Source organism: Pleurodeles waltl, chromosome 8 (assembly GCF_031143425.1).
Source record: "Pleurodeles waltl isolate 20211129_DDA chromosome 8, aPleWal1.hap1.20221129, whole genome shotgun sequence".
In the NCBI taxonomy this organism is placed as follows: domain Eukaryota; kingdom Metazoa; phylum Chordata; class Amphibia; order Caudata; family Salamandridae; genus Pleurodeles; species Pleurodeles waltl.
This window is the reverse complement of record NC_090447.1, coordinates 766,073,502-766,099,662: the sequence shown is the minus strand read 5'-3', so window position 1 is coordinate 766,099,662 and position 26,161 is coordinate 766,073,502. Positions and strand designations below refer to the sequence as shown.

General features: G+C 43.4%; 1 protein-coding gene across 2 annotated transcripts in view; it reads right to left on the bottom strand.

The window, feature by feature from the left end:
• RPS6KA3 (ribosomal protein S6 kinase A3) overlaps window positions 1-26,161 on the bottom strand; it is a 540,094-nt gene that overhangs the window by 386,400 nt on the left and 127,533 nt on the right. For both annotated transcript variants that reach the window (XM_069205007.1, XM_069205008.1), the window contains exons 5-6: window positions 15,047-15,127; window positions 7,185-7,264 (exon numbers count right to left, since the gene is read on the bottom strand). In XM_069205007.1, the coding sequence (XP_069061108.1) occupies window positions 7,185-7,264; window positions 15,047-15,127 (161 nt within the window). The remainder of the gene's footprint in view (window positions 1-7,184; window positions 7,265-15,046; window positions 15,128-26,161) is intronic.

Sequence of the window (26,161 nt, the reverse complement as noted above, 5' to 3'; positions counted from 1 at the left end):
CCACCATAGAAGCGATAGGTAAGTTTGGCGGTCTAGCAACACCAGATCTAGAAGGTGACCCTGTGCTTGAGACCACTGTGAGGCTAGGCACTGTTGTAAGGGCCTCATGTGCAGTCTTGCGTTTGGGACAATGGCTATGCATGAGGACATCATGCCTAGGAGCTGTAGTATTGTTCTTGCTTGTATTGTTTGGTTTGGAGACATGTGTTGAATGACCCTGTTGAAATTGTGGATCCTTTGTGGAGTTGGCGTTGCTACTCCTTTTGTTGTGTCTATTATGGCTCCTAGATATTGCTGTACTTTGCTTGGCAGAATGTTTGATTTTGCAAAGTTGACGGTGAACCCTAAATTGTAGAGGGTTTGTATGACTTGATTTGTGTGGTTTGAGCATTGTGTGAGCGAACTGGTTTTGATTAGCCAGTCGTCTAGATACGGGAACACATGTATTTGCTGCCTTCTGATGTGTGCAGCGACTACTGCTAGGCACTTTGTGAATACTCTTGGAGCGGTTGTTAAACCAAAAGGCAATACTTTGAATTGGTAATGTATTCCTTTGAATACAAACCTTAGATATTTCCTGTGTGATTGATGGATTGGTATATGGAAATATGCGTCCTTGAGGTCTAGGGTTGTCATGTAGTCGTGTTTTCTGAGCAATGGTAACACTTCTTGTAGTGTGACCATGTGAAAGTGGTCTGATTTGATGAATGTGTTTACTACCCTGAGGTCTAGAATTGGTCTCAGTGTTTCGTCCTTTTTTGGTATCAAGAAGTACAGTGAATAAACTCCTGTGTTTATTTGTGTGCTTGGTACTAATTCTATTGCATTTTTTTGCAGTAGTGCTTGAACTTCTATCTCTAGAAGTTGTGAATGGTATTTTGATAAATTTTGTGATTTTGGTGGTATGTCTGGAGGGAATTGCATGAATTCTATGCAATAACCATGTTGGATAATTGCTAGGACCCATGTATCTGTAGTTATTTTGTCCCATGCTTCGTAATATTGATGTATCCTCCCCCCCACTGGTGTTGTGTGGGAGGGGTGAGTGACGTGTGAGTCACTGCTTGTTGGTAGTGTTTTTGGGGCTTTGAAATCTTCCTCTATTCCTAGGAAATTGCCCCCCTCTATACTGGCCCCGAAAACCTCCCCTGTACTGTCCCTGGTAGGTGGGCGGTGCGGACTGTGAGGTGCTAGCTTGTGTGGCCTGACCCCGAAACCCTCCTCTAAAAGGTGTTTTGCGGAAGGTGTTATAAGATCCTCTGCTCTGCGGGGAGTAGAGTGCGCCCATGGCCTTGGCAGTGTCAGTGTCCTTCTTGAGCTTTTCTATAGCTGTGTCGACCTCCGGACCGAACAGAAGTTTCTCGTTTACTGGCATGTTAAGCACTGCCTGCTGAATTTCTGGCTTGAATCCAGACGTTCTGAGCCATGCGTGCCTACGGATGGTAACCGACGTATTAATGGTTCTTGCGGCCGTGTCTGCTGCATCCATGGAGGAGCGTATTTGATTGTTGGAAATGTTTTGACCCTCCTCAACAACCTGTTTTGCTCTTTTTTGCAGATCTTTTGGGAGATGTTCAATGAGATGCTGCATCTCATCCCAGTGGGCTCTGTCGTATCGCGCTAGCAGCGCTTGTGAATTTGCGATGCGCCACTGGTTTGCTGCTTGGACAGCAACCCTCTTCCCGGCTGCATCGAACTTCCTACTTTCTTTATCTGGGGGAGGTGCATCCCCAGAAGTGTGTGAGTTTGCCCGTTTTCTGGCAGCCCCTACCACCACAGAGTCTGGTGGCAGCTGAGAGGTGATGAAGACAGGGTCCGTAGGAGGCGCCTTATACTTTTTGTCCACCCTAGGCGTCACTGCCCTACTTTTAACTGGCTCCTTGAAAATGTCCTTTGCATGGCGTAGCATGCCTGGGAGCATCGGCAGGCTTTGGTAGGAGCTGTGGGTTGAGGAGAGGGTGTTAAATAAAAAATCATCCTCTACTTGTTCTGAGTGTAGTTCCACATTATGGAATAGAGCTGCTCTAGCCACCACTTGTGAGTAGGCTGTGCTGTCTTCCGGTGGTGATGGCCTAGTTGGGTATGTGTCTGGGCTGTTATCAGACACTGGTGCGTCGTACAAGTCCCACGCATCCTGATCTTGGTCGTCGTGGCTCATGGCGGTGTGAGCTGGCGAATGTGACGGGGTGTAAGTTGGCGAAGCCGGAGTTACAGGTGGAGGCGAGGGAGGAGGTGTTACCTTTTGTGTTGTTTCTTGCTGAGGAGTAAACTGAAGCGTTCTCTTTCGTTTGACAGGTGGAAGGGTACTGATCTTCCCAGTCCCCTGCTGAATAAAGATACGCTTTTGCGTGTGATCCACGTCAGTGGATTGCAGTTCTTGTTCAAATCTATGTTTCTTCAGTTGAGAAGACATAGAATGCTCTTCGGTATAGGAGCCAGAAACAGGGTCTGATGTCGCTTTTTTCGGCTCCGAAAGCCCTGTCGATTGTTTTTTCGGCTCCGAGGTAACCTTCCTCTTTTTCTGTGCCGAAAATTCTTGGCCTCTATGGTCTTCGGCGCCACTGTCTCGGCGTCGATCGGTGTCGACACCGAACTCTCGGTGTCGATGCTTCTGTTTAGCACTCTCTCGGTCCCGAGGAGGCTGCGTGCCGGTGTCTCGACCGAAGTCGGACGATCTCGACACTGAATGGGCCTTTTTCGGTGCCGATTGTTGGTCACCGAGAATTTGGGTGGAGCCATGGCCGGTTGGCAGTGGCGTCCCCTGGGCCTTCTTTCCTTTTTTAAGGTTTGATCTCGACGTCTTACTCACAGTTCTTGTAGAGTGTAGCTCGTCGGAGTCTGAATCCTGGATGGAAAAGGATTCCTCCTGTTCTTCTTCTGTCTCGAACTGTCGACGCTCTTTTGGCGTGGACGCCATCTGCAGTCTTCTCGCTCGACGGTCGCGCAGAGTTTTTCGGGACCGGAACGCCCGACAGGCCTCGCAGGATTCTTCACTGTGCTCGGGTGACAGGCACAGATTACAGACCGAGTGCAGGTCCGTATAAGGATATTTGTTGTGGCATTCGGGGCAGAATCGAAACGGGGTCCGATCCATCGGCGTTGTCCTCCACGCGGTCGGGCCGACTAGGCCCCGACGGGGTGCCGAAATCTACCCCGAAGGGCACCGAAGCGCTTCGATGTTCAACGCGTCGTCGTATGTGTCTATCTCTAACCGGATCGCAACGATACCGTCGAAAATCTTCCGTCTTCAGCTATCTTTCCGTTCCGAAACTCGGAGCGACATGAACACGTCCGAACCCGATGGCGGAAAGAAAACAATCGAAGATGGAGTCGACGCCCATGCGCAATGAGCACAGAAGGTGGAGTCACTCGGTCCCGTGACTCGAAAACACTTCTTCGAAGAAAAACAACTTGTAACACTCCGACCCAACACCAGATGGCGAGCTCATGCATACCATGTGTATCTACAGCGACAGATGCCATCGAACATATATATATATCTATCTCAATTCACACCTTCCTGCCAAATCCAACATAGATTACCTCCTTTGCTCTGAGCTATGCACTGTTCTTAAATCGGTACTTGCCCTCAATTTCGCTCTGTTTCTCTGGCTACCTGAGCATACCCTGTGGCTCCCTCCTCATCATCGGATCCCACAGGATTGGGACCCCCTTTCCTCACCTCTGCTAGTTGTCTCACTGTCCAGAACTGCTATGAATCTCCCTGCCACTTGGGTGTGTTTCCCAGAACGAGTGAGAGTGTGTGTTCTCCGTGCCGCTGAGGTTCGGTGCCCTGAATAAAACAGATGGGGGTCAAACTTCAGGGTGCTCTAGTGCTGGACTGGGGTGGTGCTGGGTGTGCATGGGACTGTTGGCCTAATAGTCGGTTGTGTCTAGACCAGACAGCTTGTTGTTCGGTAGAGGCCAAGTGGGCTCCCTCGACCAGCAGATTGGTGTATCCCAATGTGGGTATAGCAGGCATCGGGGAAAGCCCCTCCATACCTACATAAGGTGGAGGAGGTGCAGACACCTTGCTTGCCGATTGCGTCTTGGTGTTATTGGCCTGGGCTTCCTCGAAGAAGGCCTGTAATTCAATTAAAGCCTCTCTTTCGTCCTTCTTTTGCCCTGCATATTTTGTTTGTATGCTTGTTCTTGTATGTTCAATTATGTTGGCGTCAAATGTTTTGCTATTTTGCTCAGGTGACAGTGTGTGCCTGTGCGCGTGTGTGCGTGTAATTCATGGCAAAACATGCCAAGCTTTTTTGCCTGAGTGAGAAACCTGTTTTGCATATGCTTTAGAGGCGATTCCATGATAAATTTGGGTGATCTTTTTAGGAGATAGCTACTCTTAACATTATGTTTTTAGGGGATCTGAAGTTATATGTGTGCAACCTTTCTGTGTTCAGAGAATTTTAAGTTTAACTGTGGTAGCCGGGAAATATGTACATGTTTATTACTAGTTCTACTCGGATAGTAGGAAATATACTTGGGGATTACTGGATCTAATGAGCTCGGCGTTATCACAGATGAATCAAAAACATTTAACATGAAGAAATATCCATTCATATGGAGTACCACAACCTAAGTAAAAGTGCAAATGTTAACTCAATTAGCATGCTATTTGGCATCAAAAGAGAGAGTCTTACTTTTGTATCAAATGGCAATTTGTGAGAATCAGAAATGCCTTCATTGCACATTAGACCTTTTACAAAAAGCAACACTTAAGACAAACACAGTTATATTACTTTACCAGTGTCACAATATCAAAATGACATCATGTCAACTGGCACGAAGAAAAGCTGATAAGGCACAAAAAAAATAATAAAGGGGGCGGCGTGGTCAGAGATAACTTAGGCTGCTCTAAGCGCATGGTATACTGTGGCCAGGAGAAGCTCTGCGCAGTACTCGGCCTGATAATCTGTTGATATCAGCCCCGGGGTAAAGATAACAATTTATGCGGAAAAAGAAAGGAATAACTTTAAACAACCATGGGCCCTTCTTGGCCAAACACAAGCTATAGCTAATCTCTTGGATCCCAATCGTTCTTGTTCCCTAATGTCCAAATTACATCCTATGTCACATCTAGGGTTTATGCTACCATCGTATCATGCCCAGCGGTACAACTGAACACCTCTCACTTCTTTCAGATAATAACAGTGTTAAGAAACCAGAAGCACTGAGAAAACCCGGTTAGCCTAATAAGACTGAGGAATGGGCCCTGTGTCACACCAAGGGCCTACTCGTACCATCTGTGTCATGTCCAGCAGTCCAAGATATCAGCAACCCAAACACTATTCAAGATGACTCAAACAATATTGACATTTCATGATGCCGATGAACAAAAAAAAGGTGACTTCCGCGGGTTATGCTTTTTCCTAGTTTGACACACGCCAAATGCTAGGACTAAGGCTCTGATGTAGTCTCCTGCTCTGCTGACGCGGCCTCAGGATGGGACCTTCGCCCGTGGATTCAGCAGAACTTTCAATAAATTGCGGCGTCTGCTCACCTTTCTTTTTGTGCAAACGTGAATCGGTCTGGGCGGGCTCCCCTTCCTTTAGTCGCAGTTGGGTCAGAGGAACCAATCCGCTCCTATCTGGCTTACCAAAATGTGCTTGAATGTGAATTTACCTGAAAAAAAACAAAAGACAAGAGGCATCTGGCAAAACAGGAACTGTTTATTTAAACATTACGGCCAGGAGAGCAGTTACAGAACCAGGGTCTGAGGACTCTCTCAATGTACATCAGTTTGCAGTGAGGTTTTATACATTTCTCGGAGTACCATAAAGTAATTAAAGACATTGCTTTTTTGGTTAAGAATGTAAACAGTTGTCATGGAGTCATAAAAAGGTCCAGATAACAAATGTAGGTGCGCCTAGACCTTGTGTGGACAGAATGTGGGCCAGCGGGTACCTGTCTAGATGTCCTGCATCAGGGACGCGTATCTGCTGCGTGTGTTGTATTCGAATTGGTTAAGTGTTCCTAACTACAAGTAGCATCTGATTTTATGGTGTTTTTGGGAATGCATGCAACTCTCTGACCATGTATGTTTTATTGGGTCCAATCTCCTGGGACCATTGCGGTGTTGCTGCACCTATCCGTCGGATTTGATCCAAGTTTCTTGTTTGCGCATTTGTCTACCCCACCTGTAACCGGTCAGTCAGTAAACTCAGGCCTAGGTCTCAGAGCCTGCCTGACCACATTCCTAGTGGTCAGGGTTGATGGAGAGTACATGACAGGGGAATCTAATAAAGGTGATGCAACTTTGTTCTTGTGTATGAAGGCATAGTTGTGTGAATCTGCATTAATTATTCCAATATAAACAGAGCCATCTACCAGCACACAGGGAGCATACCTGAAAATAAATCTTCATATACAGTCTGGTGCTTTGGAATATTTTTGAGGTGAGGAATCTGTATTTTGAAGCATCCGTCAAAAACATGGAGGCGACTGTTCCCATCTGTAAAATACTTCACCTTAAGATGCACAATATAAAAAATATTGTATCCTGTGGTTTAAACCCACTCATGCACTCCATCTGCTACAGAATGATTTTTAATGATTTGGGATGACTGCAAAACAATGAGCAAGTGTGACTTTGGTGGTTATTACTTAGTGGCTTCAGCTCCTGCAAACTGCAGTATTGCACACTCACTCCAAAACAAGAGAAAAGAAACAAGGAAGAATTAGAGCAAAGGCCAAGAAAAGTTGGAAAAATATTATTGTATGAAAGCAGCAGGTGCATGTCACAAAGGCTGGTTGAACCCTGGGTGCCTGCTAAGCAGTGTGCAGGTGCACAAGAATGCTTATATGCCCAACACTGTCTACTTCACAAGAAGGCGCTGGAGCACTGCTTGAATTAAGAGTCTGACAATGCATTTTCCAGTCCAGGTTTAAGGTGCAGTCATCTTCAACACATTTTTACAGAAAAGGGACAGCAAGTAGATAGACCTTCAATATAGGTTTTACGTCTGATCCATTTTTGATGAACTGTATCATTCCATAGAGACACACACGGATGCACTGGTAGACTGATTTTCTTAAACTGTAGCAGACTAAACCGCAGTTATTTTTATACTTTTACTAACTTATTTTTTTAAAACAGATCACTAACGAAAACTTTCATTTTTTGATATGCACTAAAGCCAAAATTGAACATAAAAAAATTCCAATTAAAAAACATTTACCTCTTTGGATAAGCGTGTAAACAAATCTCCTCCTCTAAGAAAGTCCAATATAAGGTACAGCTTGCCCTCAGTCTGAAAAGCTGAAATAATCATACAACAAAGTTAACCGAATTGAACCGCCCAACCTAAAGCTTAGTAAAACAGCTGTAAATTGGCTACAGAATTCAGTAATGTGGTAAATATTCACGAGGCTGTCTTGGCTCCAGCAAATCAGATATGAAGAAGAACTTGTTTTAATGATTACTGCATTAAGACATGCTTCTAGAAGCTAGGTGAAACTCCAATAAACCACATGTAAATGAACGAGACAAAAACAAAAAGCACTTTACTGCTCCATTACAAATAACTATCAAACAATTAACAAACAAGGCCTTATAGCATGGTTAGCAAGGCAAGTGGTGTTCATATGCATCAACAGGCACTTCAGTAAGTATATACTGTAATGTCTTACATCTGGCTCATTCATATTCTAAAGTACATTAATTATTGCTAAACAGAAGAGGGCTCTGAAATGGTTTTAGATTGCTTAAACTCTGGCACAACAGAGAGCATACTAGAAAAGCTAAGTTAGAGAATCAAGATACTATATGCTGTGGCCACGATGATGAGAGTTCATTTCAAATGCAGACAAAATCTACAAATTAAGTGAACTGATGTCACGTAAGGATTTTAATACAGTTTCCGATGTTCAGACTCCCAACTTGATGGACGTTGCCAATAAAACACATGTAAATATTGGGCAAGGAAAGGAGAACATCACTGCTCCTCCAGGTGTGCTGCATCAAATTCCAGGAACTGCCTCTTTTACGCTATGTTGAATCCTGGGGCGAACCTTCATTTCATAATATTAGATTGACAGCATGAGTAGCACTGGGTAAAGCTGTGAATCAGTGAAAAGATGAGGTTGTTTTCTTAGCTCTGTGGATGCTTTTTCTCAGAGTAACGTAAGAGCTGTCTATATATGGGTTGATGTCTTAACAGTGACTGAGCATCCATGTGGATGCACTGAACTGCGCTTTAAATTATTAACAAGTTACACCTGGCATGGAGGCTTTAAGCCGACCACATCAGTCAAACCATAGTGCCAGTGGGTTAGCTAATTTTAACCACCACTATTTCTCATAAAAAGGTCTGGTAGAGACTACATAAAAAAAGCCAAACTGAAATAGCAGCAAGTTGCTTACCTAGAACTATAGTTGCCCTGCCATTTAAAGATTCACCTGCAAGATATTATTCCTCGTCAAGCTGAAAAACGAAGTAATGTAATGTGTTGCATTAAACAGTATTACATGTCTTTACAGAATGTGTTTATTTTTCAGCAAACACTTCATTGTTAATGGTCCAAATGTCATCCAATGAGGTGAATGTACACAGAAGTTCACACACCACTGAGATATCCTTGGAGACAAGATACTAATGAGCCTCACTGACTAGGAAGAGAGTGACTTGCAACTCACCCATCTAGAGGACAACTGGATTTGACTTCGCAAGATGTACACAACCTGAAACCTATATGGCAATAGTCTGTTTTGGAAGCAGCCTTCTGCCTGAATGACCAAATGAAACTGATTGCTGGACTGAGTCCTAAACTTCCTTATTTGTTCAATGAACAATATTATGCAACTTCAGAAAGCCAATAAACATAGGAATTGTTCTGCTAAAGATTCAATAAGAAAAACTGTAACAATGGAATTCTGGAAGTGGAAATCTGAGGGAACCTTAGGGATAAACTCAAGGTTTGTGCTCAGCAGAACTTTGTGTAATAGAAAGGAAGACACCTTTCCTTTATAGGGGACGCTTTCATTTCACTGACTTGCCTTAATGTCAGTGCCAGAAACACATCCACATTCCACAATAGGATTTTTAAGTATGCTCTTTGTATAGGGTTGAAAGTGTGCCTCAATATGCAATTGCACAATGTCCATGGAGGGTGAGGTAGTGTAGCATGTACCGGAGGTGGATTTAGAAGAGCCATGTCCTCAATTCCTTCGTGAAGCTGGGGAGGGAGGTGGTTTGTCTGATGTGGCTGCGAGGTAGGAGAAGGAACGTCCTCCTGTTCTGGTTTTCCTGATGCAGGGTACTTCTGCGAGAAAGAGCTGGGCTGAGCGTAAGGCCCTGTGGGGTATGTGTAAGTTGAGTCGTTGGTTAAGATAGGCTTAAGATAAGACAGTTAAGGGCCTTTTAAAAGGTACCAGTGATACCAAGGGTCCTGTGAACAGGGAGGATCCCTAAGGGCTACCGCATGTATTGTGCCACCCTAAGAAAGCCCTCACCAAACACATGCACACTGGCATTGAAGCTTGTGTGTGCTGGTGGGGAGAAAAAGATAACACACGGCACTCCTCTGCCCACCGGCCAATGCCATCGGTAAGTCACCCCTCTAGCAGTCCTTACAGCCCTAAGGCAGGGTGCACTATACCACAAGTGAGGGCATAGCTGCATGAGCAAAATGCCCCTATAGTGTCTAAGTCCATTCTTAGACATTGTAAGTGCAGTATGGCCATATTAAGTACATGGGTTGCTAGTTTGTCATCACAAACTCCACAGCTCTATGATGGCTTCACTGACTGTTGGGAAATTTGGTATCAAACGTCTCAGCACAATAAACCTACACTGATGCCAGTGTTGGATTTATTGTACAATGTACCCAGAGGGCATCTTAGAGATACCCCCTGTATTTTAACCAACTCTTTAGTGTAAGGCAGGCTAACCAGCCTGTGCCAGCTTGCCACTAAAAGACAGGTCTCTGACCTTATGGGGTGAGAGCCTTTGTGCTCTACGAGGCCAGAAACAAAGCCTTCTCTGGGTGGAGGTACTTCACAACTTCCCCTTGCAGGAAGTGTAACACTTGGCGGGGAGCCTCAATGGCTCAGGTCTCCTGTTACAATGCCCCAGGGCACTCCAGCTAGTGGAGATGCCTGCCCCCCAGGACAAGGACCCACTTTTGGCAGCCAGTCCGGCAGAAAAATTAGGTAAAACAGGGAGGAGTGACCACTCCAGCGAGGACCCACCCTAAGGTGTCCAGAGCTGAAATGGCCTCCTCCCTGCAGAATCCTCCATCTCGGTTTGGAGGACAAGCACCAATAGGTTTAAGAATGTGCCTCCCCTTCCCAAAGTGAGTGGGCACAGGAAAGGTGAAGCCACCCTCAGGGACAATAGCCATTGGCTACTGCCCTCTGAACTCCCCTAAATCTAGGCTTTAAGGGCACCCCTGAACCTAGCTCACAAGATTCCTGGTGACCTCAACATGAAGAAGAAAGAAGCAAGAAGGACTACTAAGCCAACCCCAGCAGAGAAGACTTCAAACACCAACTGACTTGTCCCCAGGCCTACTGGCCGGTCTGCAGCTTCAGAAGCCCTGCTACAAAAAAGTGACGCATCCTGCAGGACCAGCAACCTCTCCAAACCCCCAGAGGGCTGCCTGCCTACCCAGAGGACCAAGAACTCCAGAGGACAGCGGCGCTGTCCACAAGAAACTCCAAGGAGGACTCCAGACCCCGCAAGTACTGCCTACTCTGCACCCAACGCACACAGCTCGAATTCAGGTGGCCCACCAGTCCAGAGCAGGTCCCCAGGTGTTACAGACCTTGTGTCCACCCTGGCCAGCACGTCGATGCCTGAAGGCCACCCCCGGCCACCCCCGCCCTCCCCGACCGCAAGAGAACTAGATTTCCGATCCCTAACGGTAACCCTTCACACCTCTGGCCTTGGGAAATCCAACCACCAGTCCAGCAGCGTTCAAGCAGGAGGCCCTCCTCCTTGTCCAGCCTGTGGTTTCCCGGAACCAACCCGTGGACCCAGCCTGTAGCATCTTTGTGACCCCCCACCACCCCGGGGTTCCCTTATTGAAAAGCATTGGGAGCCAGAGGCTGTATTTGCACCCTGCCGCCCTCTGCCCAATCAAAACCCTCCCCGCCAGGACTGTGCTGAAAATTGTAGTCAACTTTTTAAACTGAAAAGTGTTACTTGCCAGTAAACCATTTCTTTGCCAAAACTAAATGAAGTGCTGTTGATACATATGCTTGATACTTACTTGCTAATGTACTTACTTGCAAAAGATCCTTTTGGTTCTAGAAATAAAAAAAAATATTTTTGCTATATAAAAAAACAATGCCCCTGGAGTTAGTCATTAAATGTGTGCCCCATTTATTGACTTTGCGTGGACAACAAATGCTTTTCACTACCCTCTGATAAGCCTAACTGCTCGACCACACTACCACAAAAGAGAGCACTAGTATTATCTACTTTAGCCTCTGTTAAACCTCTGGGGAACGCTTGGACTCTGCACACACTATAAAACATCTTCGATTTGGTCGGGACCTCCTGGTTGTCAAGTACAGTCTGGATAGCCCCCACACACATACAAGTGAAATGTTCAACTGCCAGACTTTCAAGTGAAGTGAGGCTTGGTCGTGGTGCACAATTTGCCCTTCTCCTGTTGGAGGAAAGTCTGAGTGGTTGCAAAGTGTAATTTGTGGTTTGGAAGACCGGTGTAGTAGATACATGTACCAGTAATGCCTTTAAGTCAGGTTTACAATGACAATTCTACTTGGTGCTCTTGATCTTGCTGAATACTCTGTAGATGAAATGGGGGGGGGGGGGGGTCGAGACAAAGGCAATTGTTCCGTACAATCTCACTGAAAAATGTCCCAGGTTGCAAGTGTCTGCTTGTAATGAACTGTTTGCTCCAACACTGGAAGACTTTCTTCATTGAGTGAGTGTAACTTGTAAATGCAAGGTTTTTAAAGATAAAAAAAAAAAAGAGAATAGATGGTGAAGAAGAAACAGAAGCAAAATTCAAGAGACCGTCTACACCAAAATTGACTTTGGATAAAGCAACTGAAATTGTCTCAGTGTTGGGAAGTACAGCATTGTAAATGGATAAAAGGTCTTTGTTCTCTCAATCACGGTGTATTATCTTATGACAAGGGCGCAAAAAGTAAGACTGACAATTTGAATGCAAGTGCAAATGTTTAATAGAAGTTACTCACTGGGGAGGTGGGGGGGAGATAGTGTGTGTATATATATATGGAAAATGTCACTTACCCAGTGTACATTTGTTCGTGGCATGTTCCGCTGCAGATTCACCTGCCATCTAGTGTTGGGCTCGGAGTGTTACAAGTTGTTTTTCTTCGAAGAACTCTTTTCGAGTCACGGGACCGAGTGACTCATCCCTTTCGGCTCCATTGCGCATGGGCATCGACTCAATCTTAGATTGTTTTCCCGCATAGGGTGAGATAGGAGTGGTAGAATGAGAATACTAAAGATGTCCATGCAATAGAATAGATATGTATGTACATAGTTTGTGCTAAAGGAATGTTTATTTATATATATACCATTTTTAATTGCAACTTAAACGGCTACAGGCTCCCGGGGAGGTGGGAGGGCACATGTGAATCTGCAGCGGAACATGCCACGAACAGATGTACACTGGGTAAGTGACATTTTCCGTTTGATGGCATGTGTAGCTGCAGATACACATGCTGTGCATAGACTACAAAGCAGTAATCCTCCCCAAAGCGGTCGTCAGTCTGTAGGAGTTGAAGTCGTTTGAAATAATGTTCTTAGTACAGCCTGTCCTTCTGTGGCTTGTTGTGTTGCTAACACATCTACACAGTAATGTTTGGTAAACGTATGAGGTGTAGACCAAGTGGCTGCCTTACAAATCTCTGTCATTGGTATATTACCTAGAAAGGCCATTGTTGCTCCTTTCTTTCTAGTGGAGTGTGCCTTTGGTGTAATGGGTAACTCTTGTTTAGCTTTGAGGTAACAGGTTTGTATGCATTTGACTATCCATCTGGCTATGCCCTGTTTGGATATAGGGTTACCAGCATGGGGTTTTTGGAAAGCAACAAACAATTGCTTAGTTTTACGAAATGATTTTGTTGTGTCTATGTAATACAGTAGCGCTCTCTTTATGTCTAATGTATGCAGTGCTCTTTCTGCTACTGAGTCTGGCTGTGGGAAGATGACTGGGAGCTCTACAGTTTGGTTTAGATGAAACGGTGAAATGACTTTTGGCAGAAATTTTGGATTTGCGCAGAGAACCACTTTATGTTTGTGTACTTGTATAAATGGTTCTTTGATAGTGAACGCCTGTATTTCGCTAACTCTTCGTAGTGAAGTGATGGCTATTAGAAATGCTACCTTCCATGTCAAGAATTGGATTTGGCAAGAATGCATGGGTTCATGAGTCATGTAAGTACAATATTAAGATTCCACGAGGTTACTGGTGGGGTTCTTGGAGGTATGATCCTTTTTAGTCCCTCCATAAAGGCTTTAATAACTGGGATTCTAAAAAGCGACTTTGTATGTTTAATCTGCAGGTAAGCAGAGATTGCAGTGAGATTAATTTTGATGGAAGAAAAAGCGAGATTTGCTTTTTGTAGGTGTAGTAAGTAACTCACAATGCTTTGTATGGAGGCATCTAACGGTGTGATTTGGTTTGCTTGGCAGTAGAAAACAAACCTTTTCCAATATTAGCATAACAATGCCTTGTTGTCGGTTTTCTTGCCTGTTTAATGACTTCCATACACTCATTTGAAAGGTTTGGATAGCCAAATTCTAAGACTTCAGGAGCCAGATTGCTAGGTTGAGCGACGCTGGATTGGGGTGTCTGATCGGTTTGTGTTGTGTTAACAGATCTGGTCTGTTTGGGAGTTTGATGTGAGGTACTACTGAGAACTCCAACAGTGTGGTGTACCACGGTTGGCAAGCCCACGTTGGTGCTATGAGAATTAGTTTGAGTTTGTTTTGACTCAGTTTGTTGACTAGGAAAGGAATGAGTGGGAGAGGGGGAAAAGCGTAAGCAAATATCCCTGACCAATTGATCCATTGAGCAGTGCCCTTGGACGGAGGGTGTGGGTACCTGGATGCGAAGTTTTGGCATTTTGCGTTTTGTTTTGTTGCAAACAGATCTATGTCTGGTGTTCCCCAGTGGTAGAAGTAATCTTGTAGAATCTGGGGATGTATTTCCCACTCGTGAGTTTGTTGGTGATCTCAACTGAGATTGTCGGCTAACTGATTGTGAATGCCTGGTATATATTGCGCTATCAGGCGAATGTTGTTGTGAACTGCCCAATGCCAAATTTTTTGTGCTAGGAGGCATGGTTGTGACGAGTGTGTCCCCCCCGTTTGTTTAGTAAATTGTTGTCATATTGTCTGTCTTGACAAGAATGTGTTTGTGGACTAGAAGTGGTTGAAAAGCTTTTAGTGCTAGGGAGACCGCTAGTAGTTCTAAGTGATTTATATGTAGTTTTTGTTGATTGTCCCATTGTCCTTGTATATTGTGATTGTTGAGGTGTGCTCCCCACCCAATCATGGACGCATCTGTTGTGAGAATGGCGTGAGGCACCGGGTCTTGAAATGGCCGCCCTTTGTTTAAATTTACAGCGTTCCACCATTGAAGCGAAAAGTGTGTTTTCTAGTGACACTAAATACACATATGGGTAATGGTACACAAGCATGAAGAAAACCTACACAGCACCAGAAGGGAAGCGTAAGCACATAGCACAAACAATAAACAGAGGCTGGATGGCATTGTCCACTTTTATAAACTTGCTTTAAAATGGTGGGCAAAACTTCTGTATACCATGATATGTATAAAATGGCAAGTTCACAGCTGTAAAATGAACATGCTGAGGTCGCCAAACTAATATGTAAGAACCAATGACAAACATGTAATCTTTATGTTAGTCTGAAGAAAACTGACTGTTGGCAGCTGTATACCTGGGAAAAAAGTTATAAAATTCAATAACAATACACTACAAAAACAAACACTACAAATACATATACTATGTTTGTTACATTAATCTGAAACAATATAAAAATATTTTGGTAATGTTGTTTGCAAATACACTCACCATAATGCAACTTGACAATAAAGGGATGATTCACTTCCACCAAAATATCACGCTCCATTTTAGTCCTAACTCGATCACGAACTGTGAAAAATAAAAAATAAAAATTAAACCAGACTAGCAAAACCAGGATACATTTCATGTTTAACTTTCCTGCTAAATGTAAGTGAATAAGGGTGGGCACAGTACTTCAGAAAGCTCCATTATAAGAAAACCAAGCACCCTCTGCCTCCCCCAAGTAGCAAACCTCCTGTGAACTGTCTGGTGTTATCTGATAGACACTGCAACAGGACATCATCTGATCCCAAGGCCTCAACATTGTCTCCTATGCAGACGACACTCCGCTCATCCTCTCTCTCACGAAGGACCCCACAGCTGCTAAGACCAACCTCCACACCGGACTTCACGCCATCGCCAACTGGATGGAAGCAAGCCGCCTCAAGCTGAACTCTGAGAAGACTGAGATCATCATCTTCGGCCCCAACAGATCAGCATGGGACGAATCCTGGTGGCCTGCCACTCTGGGGTTGGCCCAAACACCCATCACCCAAGCATGCAACCTCGGCTTCATACTGGACTCTTCGCTCTCTATGACCCAGCAAGTCAACGCCATCGCATCCTCATGCTTCAACACCCTTCGCATGCTCCCCAAGACCTTCAGATGGATCCCCGTGGAAAACAGAAGAACGGTCACCCACACCCTCAGCAGCAGACTGGACTATGGAAAAGCCCTCTCTGCTGGAACAACGGCAAAGCTCCAGAAGAAACTCCAGCGCATCCAGAACGCCACAGCACGGACTCATCCTCAACCTCCCTCACCACAAACACATCTCAGCCCACCTCAGAGACCTCCACTGGCTCCCCGTCAACAAAAGGATAGTCTTCAAACTCCTGATCCACACTCACAAAGCTCTCCACGACGCCGGACCTGCCTACCTCAACGAGTGTCTCAACTTCCACATCCCAAAACGCCAGCTCCGCTCTGCCAACCTCGCCCTCGCAACCGTCCCCCGCATCCACAGTACCACAACCAGCGGCAGATCCTTCTCCCACCTTGCTGCCAAAGCCTGGAACTCCCTCCCAGTCAACCTATGCTTGATCCAGGACCTCCTGACCTTCAGGAACCACCTCAAGACCTGGCTCTTTGAGCAGTAGGCAGCCCCCGCCCGCCCCCCCCCTGCGCCTTGAGACCCTTCCAGGTGAGTAGCGCGCTTAACAAATTACTGATTGATTGACGTTCGTTATAGCTATGGCAAATCCTGCAAGCAAAGACAATCAGTCCGTCATGTTCTAAAGGAGACTCGCCAAAATGTGCGTTAGAGTACCTTATAATTAACCTGCAAAATACCAGATGTTGATACTGGTTGCTGTGTGTGTAGGATATTAATTTGTACCATCAGTAAAGGAGCACTTAAATTACTCTACTTGTACACAAAAGGGTACATTTTAACAAGCACTGGCAAAGTCAATTATTCTGGTGTTAGCTGTTGTACTCTGTTTTATCATGCTTTTTGCAAAACGTCACAGTTGGGGCAGCAGCCAGGCCTCTGTCCAATGCAATTACATGAAAGAAAGAAAATAAAAAAAAACAGTGGCTGAAAGAAAAAATATTACTTTGGTTTCACACTGCGATCACAATCTCTGCCACTGAACTCAACTACTTAGTGTGGATGTGCTTCTGGCGAAACTGTAGAATTTAGTAAAGTTAGCCAATTGCTGAAGTAGGCTGACTAACTGCCTAATGCAGATCATCAGTGCTTCCCAATCCTTTTAGAACCAGGACCAACTTTTCAGCACGACAAACCTCCGACCCGCCCAGCTTTATTGAACACATGGACGGTGATTTTTTATGTAACTCAAACATCGCTTATAATAGGTCTCTACAAGATGAGGCGTCACAGAAGGTGAGATTCATTTCACAACACAAAGTTTGATTTTGTTTTTATTCTTTTATTATATATAATGGAGTAGTAAATACATGTATTCCCACTAATGAGGATTGGAATTAGATACGGTCTCCTATAAATTTTGATCAAGAAGTTTGAAGGTATTTGAGTAGGCATGTACCGTTTTGTAGAGTTTACAATTGGGGGGTACTTCCATGCACTGGAGGTGGAGAATTGGATTTATGTCACTTATCCTGTACAGGTCCAGCACAATCAGGTTTCTTTCCTTTCATGATAAAAACTTTTTCTTGTAGCAATTTGCCGTCTTACTGGCAATCTCCCTTTTTGGATATTAACAATAAAAGGGCCGCTCAAGAATTTGAGGCTTGTTTTAATGGGATGAACACTTATTGTACAGGTGATCAGGTTTTCCACGCAGACATCTTTTTATGGTTTTGGCACAAAGTTGGTGAGTGGAACGTACATATTTTGGACTGTATCCATTTGTTACAAAGGCAGTTATTTATGTTACTTTTCAGCCGTGACGAAGTCGTAGCAATGACTTTTGCTTGACGAACCACGTGTTGGTTGGAATGGTGGCTAGAATTGTGAACAATTAGAACTGTGACTGTATGTCACAGGAGAGCTCCTCAAGCATGAAATAAAAAAAGATGGAACTGAATAATTTATGAAAGAATGACACTGATTTTATTTTAATGTGTGCCTTGGATTTATTATGCAGCAGTTTAAAAGCCTGAGGGCACAGCTCCATTTTTTGGGGAATGGGGAATTACAGTGAGGAACCTAACTTTGCTGGTGAGGAGGCACCAGCTCAATGGTACTTCCTGTAACCGTTGTAGATGGTCTTGAAACATCACAACAATGACGTGGTATAATTAGAGGCATGTTAGGTGATGTGGAATTGCTTTAATATAACAGCACCCATTTTCAGAGGTTATTTCTTTATATTTCCTAAGTCTTTCTCCAACAGGTGATGTGTGAGTCGGTGAATAATGGGTTTGACACTACTTGGAGGAAGGAGTGTCTTTTCAAGGGTCACCTCTCCCCCTGAATCTCCTATTGCAATGGTATCCAACTCTACCAAAGGACTTGCGTCCTCGAGTGTCATGGAAGGACTGTTACTATCCCTTCCTGTGGAGTAGATGATTTGGGGCCTACTCTCGCCTGCTATTTGCAGAAGGAAGACTTGTGTGTTTGCAGAGCTCCCGTGGCCTTAGAAGTTTGTCTTTTTTGATTTTCTAAAGCATACTGTTGAAACTGATTATATGTGGTTTGGCTTTTTGACCTCTAGTCTAAAACCTGAAACTCTTAACCAGACATTGCATCTCAGCAGGATGCTCATATTCATCTCCCAGGAGATAACGTCAGCAGAGTCCAGGGTACACCGAATACTGTCAATAGAGATTACGTTCCCTTTATCAGCAACCTTCACAGAGGTGCTTCACCAACTCGTCTATCTCCTCCCAGTGATAGCGATCATATCCAGAGTACAGCCCAACTAAACAGGCTATCGTTCACTGACTGCTGCCACAAGCACTTGTTTCCCAGCCCTGTAAATCTTCTTACTCTCTTCGTCTGGGAAGATGAGCATCCCATTTTCACGAGCTGAAGACCTTTCAAGCTGTGTCAACAACTAAAGAATTAGGTGAAACCTTACACTTGAGGGATACTGGGTTGACTGGATCCACCTTGCACCTTAGAGTGACAACGCTCACGCTGACAGAGTCTTTGAAGTTGTCTCTACTGCACTTGGCCATGCTATTAAAACACAGACAAGTACTGGACAAACTCCTCCGTTTTAGAAAGGATTTAATCTAAACAGTTGACCTCTTCTGACATCATGTGATCATGTGATGCAATGCCCTCTGGATGGCAATATGTTACGCAGTGACATCATCTAATGGGGGAAGGTTTCACACTATAGGATTTGGTCAGTATCCTCCTCATAGTCAACATGCTAATCTCGCAAAGGGTCATAACAGTCCCGGGGTGGCAAAGAGTCATGTTGTGGATCAAGAGGAACACAGGGACTAACATGGTTGGAGTCAATGGTACACAACTGTGGTTACAGGGGAGGTGGTGTACAAGGCAGAGGAGAGGCTTGTGGTGTCCGGTGGTAGTAGAGGATGGGATGTAGGGGTAAAAGCTCTGGCAGGGGACTGATGGGCCATGTCTAAAACCTTTCTGGGAGTCTGGTAGAATTGCAGTTCCTCAGAGATTAGCTACTCAAAGGTGAGATTTTTCCTTTTCCCTATTTAAAAGTACATGACACTGGTCGAGGTAAGATTTTCCTACTGGAGGAATGTCTGAAAATCATTTGTTGCCAGACACTGGTCATCTCAAGGAGCTCAAGGGCAAGTGGAGTTTCATGCATGTTTAATCTTGTCAATGTTGGTTTCATATTGGGCCTTAGGTGAGTTTCAGAGTAGTCTTCAGACCAGATACCAACTCAAAGGATGATTTCTAGAAGAATGTGTGTGACCAGCATGGGTGTCAAAACTCGATGCCCTTTGTAGGATGCTTCCCTGGAGTTGAAGGAGTGTCACGGGAGAGATCTCAGTACCTGAAACCTTACTCAAAGATCAGTGCCTCTTCTGGTTCATCTCAAGCTACCTCTGAAGCATTGCTCGCCTCAAGGTGCAGAAACTTTTGAGGTTGATCCCCAGGAGATTGGGCCTCGAGTGAGCATGAAGGAACTGAACATCCAGGGGCAGCGTTTATCCTTTGGCCTTTGCTGTGGTGCAAAGGGAGTTCCTATTCACCCTCCAAAACTTCAAATGACAATCCCCCATGAATTTAGCCCCCCTGAGCCAGATGAATACCCAAAGGCCTAGCCTTTTCCAGTTTAGCTTCCATGAGACCCTTGTGCCCACACAGGTCCGGCATGTCAAGTGAGTCACCATGCTGCATCTAGGGATGGAACTAGGAGCATTCAAATTGATAATAGAAGGTCTTTTTAGATTTCAGCTTAAAGCTTACTGTAGCATAAAATTGAGTGATTGGTTACTGCTTTGCCATTCAGAGCTTCAACAAACCCTAGAAAAGGCTTATGATCCATGATGTCCTGTGGAGTTGATATAGTAGGATACTGCAGAGATGGGGTCCGAAAACTATGCAGTTGCACTTCCTCTATGGTATAGTAAGGTGGAGGGAAAAAAAAAAAGACAGGAGAGTCATGGACAGCCTATATGAGTTAACAGGCAAGGGTCCATAATCTTCTACGGGAACAGGGGTCTAGATCCTAAGAAAAACAACGGCGTTCTGATTGATCAATTAGGAACAAGATTATTCCATAATCGAAACAACCATGCCTTATGCAGTCAATCACAAAGACACACAAGTCATGTAGAGAATATTTTAAGCAAAAATGTGTAATTATGAAGGAGAATGTGCTCACTGTCAACTAAGTGAACACAAGGTGGTTACAGTGCAGGTGGCCCGAAAACATGCACAAAGCAAACACGTAGAGAGAGACCATTAATAAGGTTTAAAAAAAAAAAACATGTACAATTATACATCAGAAAAACAGCAAAACCACAATTTGAACAGATATGTCTTTAGCTGTAATGTCAATGTCTCTGTTTATTTTGTCCCATGTGAAAGGCTAGCACACATTTTGACAGAAATGTGGAACAGGTGTGAATTACCTCATTATTTGGGTAGAACCACGTGAAAAGTGGCCTATCACAAGGGTCATTAGTTCATTAATCTTACCCTATTGCTAAATTTGGAGGGTGTCAAATAGAAAATCCAAGGGGAATGTTAACATATAATTCAGACTCACTTCCTGATATACTTATATCACCAACTTGTTTACTTTAAGACACTTGTGGAAATGCCATCAATTTTTTTATGCAAAGATATGGATAAGTCAGCTTTTATAGTCATTAACATCTCTGCAAGTCTTAATCATTTTTTAAAACATTTTTTAATGTACACTTGGATGTTTGTCGAGAACCTCCTAGAGTATTTTGTCACTTCTGTCCTTCACCTCAGGTAAATTCAATGCTTGGATTTCAGATTCCAAGTCTAATCCCCTTTAACACACTTAACCTTTTTTCCGCAGCATGTTCTATCAAGATAAGCATCATCCCCCTTTAAGCATCGATGTTTTGGAGACAGATCATCAAATGAAAGAAAAATGATCACTTAGTCCCCGTGGAACTTTTTTGTAAGTAATATATTTCTTTCATACAGTTGCATCCCAAAAGCGGGCTAGTTCTTGCTTCCTACGTTTTTCTAAGCAAATGTATTTCCTTTTCATACCCTTTGTTTAAAACTCAGCTTCTGCTGGCCTTAACATAACTGCAAAGGAGGCGCTTTCCGAGCCAAAAATAGATCAATGGTTTCACATGGCATCTAAGGAGAGCATTTGTTTTTTAAATGAAAGGTTTCTGATTCAGTTGATGAACCTAGATATTCGTAAAATGAGAATAACTATTAGCCATCACAAATATCATTACTAAAGGTAAATTACTTTTTTTTTTTAGTTATTTGCTTCCTCACATGCTAGTGAGCTTGTTGCCACAGCCATGCAAGAGTCCCCAGTTAGGTCTTAGGGATGATGGACCAGCTAAGCAGATGAGAGCTCATGGTGCGTTTGTGAAAAGCAGCTACTGATACTTTCCCCTTTTATGGTCAAAGGCAGGGGGGTGGAATTTTTATAGCCGGACACCCAGGACATATTGTTTGGGGTCAAGGACAACAAGTTTTCATGTTTATTTTGCCCTTCGGACAAGAAGCCCAAACCCCTGCAGCACAAACCCTTTGGCTGCCAGTATATAGAGAAGGGAAATGTCTGCAGTAGAGGTACTATTTGTGGCTGTTTGAACTTGTATTTATGGTTCATTAATGCAAAGCCTTTATTATTAGTGTGAGCTCTCTAATTAAACGTTGTAAGGTCACACTGCACTACTGACAGTGGTTCCAGTATAATAAAAAAAAAAAAAGAAAGAAAATTGTAGATGTTTGAAACGTTTAACAATATGAGCCTACGTATAATGATCCCAGAATGCTCTTTGATTAGATGCATATGTGTGCAGAAGCTTGTAAGCAAGATTAATGATTCTTTGCTTTCAAAGTAAAATGTTGGGGAAATAATGCAAGTAGGAAACAAACGTTTTGCTAAATTGCTGTGAGATTTTAAGTACCATTTCGTTGAAGCATCATTTAGCAAAATGTTTTCAAAAATGCTAATATTCCCCAAAAATATTCATAATGAAAAATCAGTGGAACCATTTTCAAGAAGATTATGGGAAATATGAAAATAAACAAGCAATGGCAAAGCCAACTAATCCAATACTGGTTGCCAGTCTCTTGGTTTCGTCAATGTGTGTCTTGTTTTAACATTGCTTTTCTAACAAATATTGTTATGGGAGCTGCCAGTCCCTCAGCATTGTAACAAAATAGGCAAAAAGCAAAAACTGTTTTAGCCTCAAAAAGCACACATTGCTACAGTAGTTCCGGTCAATGGGCAAAAGTACTTTGTGTGCCATTACGCTCTCTGTGGAAGAGCAAAATACTATCACTCGCAGTAAAGCCAGCTGATAGAGAGGGAAATAGAATTCTAATAAACACAAAAAGGCTTGGTTAATGCACGACCTAATTAGGGTCCCACTTCTTAAAAAAAAAGTCACACAAGTGCACCCATGGTATAGGTCTCTGAAATAGTGGCTTTCATGAAACAAAAATTTACAAAAGTAGACCAGGAATCGTACTCCTAGAAAATATTTGTGGACTATATTTTAGCACAAGCAAATATGCATTTGTAGACTTGCTCATGCAAAAATCTATTAAGCATTTACAAGTTCACTTTCCCTCCAACCACTATTTTCCCCAACCCTGGAACAACGTCTACTTCTGCCCCTCTCATTATGGGAAAAGATTAGAGAAGAGCTGGTGAAGATCCTTAAAACATTCAAGTTAGGTTTGCACAGACTCAAAGACATTCCAGCCCTGGAACTATTGCTTACTGCTTCCTCCACTCCAAGTATGTAGATCTGCAGAAAGGTGGCAAAATAAGGGAATTGCAATGAACGGTCTTCAAATTGCTAGTATTCAAGCCCTAGTATAGGATTAGCCCCGGCATTATCAGAGCTCTTACATAATAAGAATGGTGCCATAGTTTGTCGCTGCATTACATGGCACCAAAGGGAGAAGTAGAGGTTTTATTACAGGAGAAGTAGCTTTAAGAAGCAACCTGTCCCCTTTGTCAAAGATGATGATTACTGAATTTATTAGCAGTTTTTATTTTTACAGAATATATAGAAGTTTATAATAATATCTTTATTTCGGCTGAGAGCCATAAAAGCAATTTAGAAGAAAAGTTATAAATACAAATAATCATTAATTTAAAAGAATTAAAACTTGAATAAGACCAGTCTAAAGTGACACATGATTGATAGCTATCCAACCCTATAAACATTTACAAAACATTAAAAACATATATTCATTAAGTCTAAAAAAGAGGCAACTAATTAAGTTCAGTCTATAATGTCACACAATTAATAGCCTATCGGTCTGTGCTGCAATAATAAATCAATAGTCTAATCAGACATCTTGACAAAGTTACAAACCAATCAGATGTAGACTCTCTCTAGATCGTACTGCCCAGGCACATTGAAGATACCTTGCTACTACAAACACTACCTTATCGCTTGTGTCACTTGTCAGTATACAGAGAGATTCTCTATGGTTCCTTATACCAAAAAGTCTACATAAGGGGATAATCCACTTTCTCCTAGGAATTGAGTATCTGGGACAAAAAACAACAAAAAAAAAAAAGACAAAATTGGCCATGGTCTCAGGCTGCGTTGGGCAAAAATGACAGAAACCAGGAGTACAGTCAGCCTTGTTCCACCCGGTGGTAAAGGACTTCAGTGGCAGGATCCCCAATCTAAATTTGATAAAAAGGCTTTTAATGTAAGCCGGTTGTACATTGTCCATGTAGGTTTCAAATTTCGGAGAGCATTTATGGTTTAGAAATTGGGATGTCCTGGTCCCTTGTCCCGGACTAGACCATATCTGCATCAAAACTATCTCCCAATAACTTTGCTTAACAAAGGAGGTAATATCATGTATAAAGCGATGAGGAGCACTCCACACCTCTTCCATTTTAATAGCATGGCACATATCTATAATATATTTAAACCAAGTGACTGATTTCGTGCCATCATAGGCTATTCACTCTGTTAAAGCTATTTGGTAAGTAACCAAATGCTCAGAAGACCAGAGGGGCAGCCAATATATGAGAGGTCTCAAGGAGATTTCTTTATGAATATGATTGGCGCTAGATCGAATCCAAGAGGAGTAAGTGGGGTGCTTGTTGGTAAGTGCAATAAACAACGTATGAACTTGTTTTCCACCACAGTCAATTTCTTAGAATTACAATGGCCCAGGAGCTCAGCGCCATAAATTGCAGCGGTCACTGCAGCAGCCTTATAAACGGTGATAGCTGACGAGATTTGCCCTCCCATAGAGTTTTTAGTTTTCCTTCCAATCACCGCTGACCGTTGTTGGAGGGTAGTGACACTCGTCCCAATTTGTGCTGACCACTGGAGGTCGTCTGATAGTCTAATCCCCAGGTAATCAAATTTGCTAACCTGTTCTATTGATTGGCCATCAATTGTCATTTTCCCCCTGAATGTCTTATGGGGATTTAGAGCCCTAAACTTTTTTTATCTGTATTAATTTCAAGGCCCCTCTTCTCGTTCACAACGTAGCAAAAGCGTCTAGTTAGTTTTGGAGACCCAGTGGAGTCCTTGAAATCCATAGTGTCATCTGCAAACATAAGGATCGGAACAGGGGATCCTGCTAACTTGGGGGCATCATGGTTACACTCTGTCAGCTGATCTACTGCCCCATTAATATAGAGGCTAAATAGGGTGGGGGCCAAAACACAACCCTGTCTGTCCCTCTTGCAATGGGGATGGCAGATGTTAAATCACCATCTTGTGTCCATCGAACCCGTGCGTAGGTTCCTCCATGGAGATGTTTTATCAACCTCAGCAGTTCGCTGTCGAGGTTATATGATTCCAAAACCCTCCATAACAGGTCACGTGGGGCCAAATCAAAAGCAGTCTTTAGATCAATAAAGGCGACATACAAACAGTCCCTTTTTAACGTTTGATATTTCCAACAAAGGAGTTTAAATCTAAAGACCTGGTTTATTGTGCTAACCCCTTTCCTAAACCCAGCCTGGAGATCTGAAAGAATCGAGTGGTCATTGATCCAAGAATGCAATCTAACAAGGATCTAGTTGCAGAACACCTTCTGACTTACATTGATTAGACTTATTGGCCTATAGTTGGCTGGTAGCTCTCTTTCCCCCTTCTTGCAAATGTGGACTATTGTTGCTCCTCGCCATTTGGGAGGAAGGTCACCTCCCCTCAAAATAGCGTAACTGAGGGTATTTGGATACAACGTCCAAGTTCCAGGTCATGATAAATATAAATCGCCTGGAATACCATCTGGACCCGGGGCCTTCCCTTTACGCAGTGATTGGAGGGCCCAAGAGGTTTCTTTCAGGGAAAAAAATCCAAACCAAAAATAACAAGTTTACATTTTTGGAGTTTGAGGAGATACAGGTTTCTGTAGGTGTTGACTGAAATACATTACTACTATTACTGGGGCCTATCCTGTAAAGATTCTCGAAGTGAGACACCCAGCTTGCTGGTTGGATTGCTGGGGCGCTCATCTTTCTGAGGATCTTTCTTTTCTACCACCATTTTCCAAAACAGTTTTTTGTCACCTTCTTAGAGAGCATCAACCAGGGAATTCCATTTGTTATTTTCCCAATCACTTTTTGCATTTTTTAGGTTTTTTTTTTATATAAATTCCTCACTGCTCTTATCTCAGAACGATTCCCTGTTTGCAATACTCTCAACAGCTGCAGTTTAACCTGACGGCAAGAGCTAGTGAACCACCTCAATGGTTTGCCCATGGGTTTCCCTCATTGTCTCGCTACCAGACAGAGTGGCTTTAACCAATTCATCAAGCAACAATGTAAATGGATAAAATCCACAAGCGAAAAGTCAATATACTTCAAGGGGGATAGGCTCGTCTTAACTGTGCCATAAATTTCAGCCTGGACCTTTATATCGTTTGCCACCGCTGCCCATCTGACATTCTTATTGTCATTGGTCACCTTAACATTGTTGCCCATCACCCATTTCGACAGATTGCTGCTTGTAAATGGGAAGGCTGTAAAGAC